Raw genomic sequence first — 7,892 nt, 5'->3', positions numbered from 1 at the left:
GTTTTATCCAACTGACTGGCAAAGGAAACTTTCCTAATCTTCTGTCTGCCTTTCTGTCAATTTTGTCTGCTGTTGCAGTTAAAAAGTTGGATTAGCCGCTCTCCACTGCTGGACGTTTTTCAAGCCTTTCAGTTAATAGCGAGCTTGCCCCCCCAAAAAAACGCCTCTCTCGCCACTTTGCAAATCACCACCTGCCCTCTAAAACGCTTCCCTAAAGTCTTTGGATCTTCCGGATAGTGCCAACTCGTCTTTCTTTCCTCTCTAAAACTCTGACCTTTACCGGTACTCTCTTAGTGCTTGCTTCGCGCTGTCATCAGCTACTTTTTTGGGGGGTCCGCCAATTACTCATTCTATCCGAGCCGTGACCTGTCTTTCAGTAAAACCAGAGTGAAGGTAAATGTCGAGACAGAGCCACATTTTATGTCTTTTATTTCTCGCTCCTCCTTGAAACGATTCACAGAGAGTCTCAAAGATTGGAAGGGGCTGAATTTTAACAGGTTTCAAGGTGAGGAATGAGCTTGAGTTCGAATATATGCTCCTTTTTAAAGTCACCTTTATGTTCTGTGCACACAATCACTCATACAAACGAAAAGAAATCTTTTCATATTTGAGAGATGGGAATCATCTCAAGCCTTAAGCAGCTCCTTCAGCTGCAAGAGCGGAGACAGAAGGAGCCTTACCACAGATCCTTCATTCCAACAGCCGTCGACTCTTTAACTCCAGCATGACTTCAGGACTTTTTCTGTATATTTATTATTCACAAGTCATTTCTCATCTTGTGTATACGAGCTGCTGTGACAAGTGAATTTCCCTGGTTTGGGTAGGGCTGCCACGATTAGTCACGATTATGTCGACGAACAAAATCGTCGACAACTAACTTGTAGTCGACAAATCGTTTTTTTTTTTTTCTTTTCTCTCGAAACGCGGCTGCAGCTTCCACTGCCGCGTCTGCCTTTCTGTCACACCAACACCTACGCACATGGCGTAGTGTAATCGGCGTCCGGCCTGACTGTACCGTAAGTGATCCATAACACAGACCCTCCAGGAATTCACGATGTTGCGATTTGCAACTTCAACACAACTTCAGTGAATCCCCGTGAATTCAGGGCGGTGTTGCAATTTTAACCAATCACCGCGATTTTTCCCCAACTTCCGCGCAGTCTGCCCGGGGGATTCAACTCGGGTCAGGGACCGCTGCACGGTGAGGCAGGATCCCCTCGTGGGACCTCTTCCCGGTGCTGGCTGGCCTCCCCAGCAGTGGCTCTGGGTCGGCTTGGAAAGGCTCGCCTGCCCGGACCTCGCCGTTTCCCGGGGCCGTGGACTCTCATTAACGGGTTAATGAGCTATCATGTTAATTGTTTTTATTTTCAGGTAGCTCATACTTCAAGCTGAAGGCTAATGATCTGATCAGCTGCAAGCTGGTGCGATAAGCTGTATGTTTTACAGTCAATTTACGTATGATCCGATTAGTCGACTAATCGGAAAAATAATTGGTGATTAGTTAATTATCAAAATAATCGTTTGTGGCAGCCCTAGGTGTGGGATCATTAAAGTCGTATCGTGCTGTATCATACTGTATCGTATCTCTTATAGTCGCATTATTATGGCCTTAAGTGGCTTATATGATGAGATGTCAAGCTGGAGACTGTTAATTAGCTTGATGACGTTAAGTTCTTTTGATTTATTGAACAGTGGACCTTTTAAAAGAAGACATAAAACAGTCACAGAGATAGTTTGAAGCTTTATTCATAACACTGACGTTCGATCAAACCCCGCATTCGATTCCACTTGTGGTTGTGTTGGATTGTTCCGACTGTGACAATCAGGAATTACAGGAAATCAAATCAAATGAAATCAATTTTATTTGTATAGCCCAAAGTCACAAAGTACGTTTGCCTCAGAGGGCTCAAGAAAGGCAAAAACACATTTTAAATGATTTTATAGTTTTCATTCAGAGATTCCTCCATGTACCACCAGTTTGAGAACCAGTGACCTAAACATTTCCAATAACTCCAGAAAAAGAGTTGAAGAATCTAAACTTATTAAATACACAGCATGTTTCTATGTAATGAAATGTTCTGCTTCAGTCTGCATTTGCTGGCGCTTTCACTGCGTTCAGAAAACAGTTCACGCTCTTCTGCTTGCTGCACACAAAGGGAGGCACGCACCTGTACTAACAGTCCGACAGCGCCATAAATTAAATTTAAGCACAGTCACGGAAATCTATTTTGGCTCTCACACATGTACATTAAATTATTGGACCGGCCTCGCTGCCAGCTTTTATGTTGACAGAGCTGACGAGTTATATTCATTAAAGGTCCAGGGTGTCACATTGACATATCATCTTCATAACTATGTTTTCATTAGTGTAGAATCACCTAAAAATAAGAATTATTATGTTTATGTCACCTCAGAATGAGACTTACTGTAGTTTCTCCTTCATGCTTGAACCGAGAGGGAGACGTTGTGGGTTTTCAGTCGGTCACCGTCTGAAACTTCACCGCTAGATGCTGCTAAATTCCACGTGCCAGACCTTTTTTAAAAATCTGATGAATCGCTTTACTCAAATCAAGGATTTCTCGACACTCGAGCTTCATTCGAGAGACACTTGAGAGTCATGTGTTTCTGTTTCAACCTGTTCAGGGAGACTCGACCGTGGTGGGCACCAGTAAGCTGCGGGACCTCTACGAGCGCTTCGAGGAAGAGCTGGTGAAGAGGCAGGAGCGAGCGAAGGAGGCTCGACCCAAGTGGGACCCACCCAGGACCAAACTGGATGAGGACCCAGGTGGGTTTTAATAATCACGTGCAAGTTGTTGAACAGCCCGAATGACAATATGTGAACCGCTAATACATTTGTTTACAATCTTCTGTAATTGATATGCATACAAAGTTGCTGTGTTCTCAGCGGCGCGTTGGGCTGAGGCTGAGATTAAGTCGAGTGTTTATGATGTTATCTGCGGGGCTGTCAGCCTGATTGTCTCTTTCAGCACCGCGATAACATAAATCTCGCTCAGGGAGATCTAATTTGCTAAATATGTTGCTCCAGGCACTGACTTCACAGTCAGGCAATAATAATTGAAGACTTTGCTTAGCTAAGAATCACAAATAATACAGCACACTGGTAATTAAAATCCACATTTCGGTGTGGGGGGGTTAAATTTTTGGTAAGTGTGAGGGGAATCAAGAAAGCATGAGTGACGGATGTTAAGTCTGCAGTGGTAACAGATCTGAAACTTCTCCCTCTGCGGATAATTACATACTATAATGTTGTTATAATGTTATAACTACGGATAATGTTGTTTTAATTCTCTGTGAGGGCACAGCCGAGCAGACGAACGCGACCTCCCTCGGCCCTGATGATGTTCTGATGATTGTGGACTTTTTTTCTGCCCTTTTGGGTTTTCCAGATGACAGCAGCAGTGAGTCAGACTGTGAGTCAGACGGCGAAGGAAGCACCTGCTCCAGCAGCTCTGACTCAGAGGTTTTCGATGTCATCGCCGAGATCAAGAGAAAAAAAGCTCACCCCGACCGCCTGCACGAGGAGCTGTGGTACAACGACCCGGGGCAGGTCGGTCTCATGTAACCCTTGTTATGTTAGAAAACCAAACTTTGTGTTTGTTTCTCTTTCTTCATCTTCACGAGCCTCACCGGTCAACGATCGAAATGCACGACGATTCGCATCCTTAATGTACGATATTACTGCACACACTACACTATACTGTCTGTAAGTTGTCTTTTCTTTTCAGCATTACTCTCAAACCGAACCGAACTCAGTCAGTCAGTTTACTCACTGCCTCCATCACCCTGCTTTGGCTGTTATCAGGTATCGGCGTTTCTCTAAAGTGACTTTGTGAGATTCACACGTTCTCTTCCCTCCCTCAGAGCTGGACAGAAAAGTTGACGGCGCTTCCTCAGCTCGTTTGCTCAGGGTGAAAACACCGAGCGTGCATCTTGTCCAGTTTGTGCTTCTCATTAAGTTCATAAAACACAAAATGAGTCCAGATGGCCACTTTCACTGCTGATCGCTGCCTCCCTTCACCATGTGACCCAGCATTTAAAAATAATACTTCCTTGGATGGTGATACATTAAGTACACAGAAGTACAAATATACCGTATGTGTACGACATTGCCACAAGATGACAAAGTTGGTATTTTAATATAGAGCAGTGACCAAGTCTGAGCAGAACAGGGCATAACAGAATATAACAGCAGATGGCAGTATATAATAATCTTAATAATTATGACCTTCTGGCACACTATTGGAACACTGCATGGTGCTGAAATAAATATATAATCAACTTCAGTAGATTAAAACATAGAATTCAAACACAGATTTAAATTATGCCAATAAAAGGAGCAAGTTTATAAAAATCAAGCGACCGCCACATAAGCTGCTGTAACTCTGTCAGCTCTAAGTTATTATAAGATGATTTTAAAAGAATGAAACAAAACACTTTGAAAACATGTAAGTCTGTTTCCACCAAGCCATGAAAGTGTGGATCTGCAATATCTCTGTTGATATTAAATGTCCCTTAAAAATAAATCAAAATTGTTTGTGTGTAACTATTAAAAAAAGTAACATTCCTGTGAGATATATTCATATCGGGACTTCAGACTTGCACAGAATGGCCAAAATAATTAACAAAATTCATGAAATTCATGCTTGTTCTTGTAGTTTAACTGGATTTTATAGAAAACTTGAACACACACCTCTGCCCCGTATGTTGGGAAATCAGTGCCAATGTATCTGTAAAGTAGCTACATATCATAATATCGGTGTTTTAATTCTATTTACAACATTATGTGATCGAGAGCGCCGAGTTCAGCCCCTCCTCTCTGTGAGCTTTTGAAGCCGTTCTGGTAAATATTGGAAATCGCTTTCTTCAGTAGACGAGGCACTTTGTGCTCTGGCATCTAACTGTATAAGTGGAAGGAGGAGGAAAACAAAGTGTTTGAAGGTTATTGAAGAGTTTTTTACTTTTTCCCCAAGCAAATGTAATTTCCAACTGTTGAAACATTTTTGGGAAATGCATAAAAACGTCAATAAAGGCTTCAAACTGAACAGCAGCGATCAAACAGGACAAACAGTGAAAGAATAAAGGTCAGCACTTTCGAGATGTTCAGCAGCTCCCCCACCGCCACCGTGCTATACATGGCAAGTGAAGCAGTTGTGTCTGATTTACTTATTTTCTTTCTGTCCAGATGAATGATGGTCCCTTGTGTAAGTGCAGTGCCAAGGCCAGACGTACAGGGATCCGCCACAGCATCTACCCGGGGGAGGAGGTATGACACGCCGTGAATAAATCACCCTTTCATAACCTTGCACGGAGGGGCAAGGACATTATTCTGCTCAGCCTAAATGTATTCTCTGTACACTGGCCGTTTTTGAATTATATTAAAGAGAACCAAAGATTTCATCATCCCTCATCCCCCCAAAAAGAAGTGATGATTTTCATCTTTAAGGATTAGACAGGAGAGTCATCTGTACCGGTGACTCAGTGATTATCTCACCAGGTGCTCAGATTTTCTGGTTTCAGCACATTCAAGCGACACGGCTCCGAGATGCTTCATTATCCCTAAATAATCATGTCCATTTATTCGACATAATTATACTATGTCCTCTTTATATTCCCCTTTACTTTTCTCTGCACGCAATAACAAGCTCGGACAAATGTTGTGCACCGAATTTGATTAATTAGCTGTCTAGCAACCACGAGTTAGAATAATGACAGTTTATATATATTTATTCACATATTTTGTTCAAACTGGATCATATTTTATTGAGAAAATCTGCTTCGCTTCAACTTTCAGTTGACAGACAGATGGCTTTACTTTTCTTTAGCAGCTAACTGTAGCAGCTTTTAGCCAGTTAGCTGTAGCAGCTTTTAGCCAGTTAGCTGTATCAGCTTTTAGCCAGTTAGCTGTAGCAACTTTTAGCCAGTTAGCTGTAGCAGCTTTTAGCCAGTTAGCTGTAGCAGCTTTTAGAAAGTTAGCTTTAGCAGCCTTTAGCCAGTTAGCTGTAGAAGCTTTTAGCCAGTTAGCTGTAGTAGCAGCTTTTAGCCAGTTAGCTGTAGCAGCCTTTAGCCAGTTAGCTGTAGCAGCCTTTAGCCGACAGTTAGCTGTAGCAGCCTTTAGCCGACAGTTAGCTGTAATAGCAGCCTTTAGTCAGTTCAGTCAGATGTAGCAACTTTTAGCTGCTAGTTAGCTATAGCAGCTTTTAGCCATTTAACTGTAGCAGCTTTTAGAAAGTTAGCTGTAGCAGCTTTTAGCCAGTTAGCTGTAGCAGCTTTTAGAAAGTTAGCTATAGCAGCTTTTAGCCATTTAGCTGTAGCAGCTTTTAGCCAGTTAGCTGTAGCAGCTTTTAGCCAGTTAGCTTTAGCAGCCTTTAACTGGCAGTTAGCTGTAGTAGCAGCTTTTAGTCAGTTCAGTCAGATGTAGCAATTTTTAGATGCTAGTTAACTGTAGCGGCTTTTAGAAAGTTAGCTTTAGCAGCCTTTAGCTGGCAGTTTGTTGTAGTAGCAGCCTTTAGTCAGTTAACTGTAGCAGCTTTTAGAAAGTTAGCTTTAGCAACTATTAGCCATTTAGCTATAGCAGCTTTTAGCCATTTAGCTGTAGCAGCTATTAGAAAGTTAGCTTTAGCAGCCTTTAGCTGGCAGTTAGCTGTAGCAGCTTTTAACCATTTAACTGTAGCAGCCTTTAGCCAATTAGCTTTAGCAGCCTTTAGCCAGCAGTTAGCTCTAGTAGCAACTTTTATCCGCCATTTAACTGTAGCAGCTTTTAGAAAGTTAGCTGTAGCAGCTTTTAGAAAGTTAGCTCTAGCAGCTTTTAGCCAGTTAGCTGTAGCAGCTTTTAGCCATTTAGCTGTAGCAGCTTTTAGAAAGTTAGCTGTAGCAGCTTTTAGCCAGTTAGCTGTAGCAGCTTTTAAAAAGTTAGCTATAGCAGCTTTTAGCCATTTAGCTTTAGCAGCTTTTAGAAAGTTAGCTGTAGCAGCTTTTAGCCAGTTAGCTTTAGCTGGCAGTTAGCTGTAGTAGCAGCTTTTAGTCAGTTCAGTCAGATGTAGCAATTTTTAGATGCTAGTTAACTGTAGCAGCTTTTAGAAAGTTAGCTTTAGCAGCCTTTAGCTGGCAGTTAGCTGTAGCTGCTTTTAGCCAGTTAGCTGTAGCAGCCTTTAGCCGGCAGTTAGCTGTAGCAGCTTTTAGCCAGTTAGCCATAGCAGCTTTTATCTATTTAGCTGTAGCGGCTTTTAGCCAGTTAGCTGTAGCAGCTTTTAGCCAGTTAGCTGTAGCGGCTTTTAGAAAGTTAGTTAGCTTTAGTAGCAACTTTTAGCTGTTAGTTAACTGTAGCAGCTTTTAGAAAGTTAGCTTTAGCAGCCTTTAGCCGGCAGTTAGCTGCAGTAGCAGCTTTTAGTCAGTTAGCTGTGCAGCTATCTTTGCCGTCCTATCAGCTGACTCTGCAGATTACCAATCAATGAACTCTGTGACTCGGCACATTGCTGTTTACAACTGCACTTTTCCATACATTTACCTCGTTATTTAAAACTTTGACCTCGTTTATCCGACACGGACACTTGAAAAAAGCAGAATAGCTCCGTTTAAGGAGACGGGGAGGCTTGTTTACGAGGAGGTAAAGTCAATCAGTGTAGAGATCAATGAAGGTCATGGATTCCTTAATGAGTGTCTATTTTTCATGGAGGTAAATTAACATCAGCCTGCAGACAAACAGGCACTTAAACGTTACTTGGAGGTCGTTTTTATGTTTTCTAAAAATCTATTTGGTGGCGAATGAACGCGGCTCGTCCCCTTAGTTAGTCGATTAGTCGGCTAATTGCTCGTCACGGACTTGGTTGACCTGGAAATTGTTCGTCAATCAGTTGCTTTTAATGGGTTCATAC

General features: G+C 42.3%; 1 protein-coding gene across 1 annotated transcript in view; it reads left to right on the top strand.

Moving 5' to 3' along the window:
* drosha (drosha ribonuclease III) overlaps positions 1 to 7,892 on the top strand; it is a 103,903-nt gene that overhangs the window by 6,791 nt on the left and 89,220 nt on the right. The window contains exons 5-7 of the mRNA XM_019264697.2: positions 2,644 to 2,785; positions 3,408 to 3,568; positions 5,204 to 5,284. Of these exons, the coding sequence (XP_019120242.2) occupies positions 2,644 to 2,785; positions 3,408 to 3,568; positions 5,204 to 5,284 (384 nt within the window). The remainder of the gene's footprint in view (positions 1 to 2,643; positions 2,786 to 3,407; positions 3,569 to 5,203; positions 5,285 to 7,892) is intronic.

The sequence above is a fragment of the Larimichthys crocea genome, chromosome XXIII (assembly GCF_000972845.2).
Source record: "Larimichthys crocea isolate SSNF chromosome XXIII, L_crocea_2.0, whole genome shotgun sequence".
Lineage (NCBI taxonomy): Eukaryota > Metazoa > Chordata > Actinopteri > Sciaenidae > Larimichthys > Larimichthys crocea.
The sequence above is the reverse complement of the archived record's forward strand: the minus strand, read 5'-3'. Positions and strand labels throughout refer to the sequence as shown.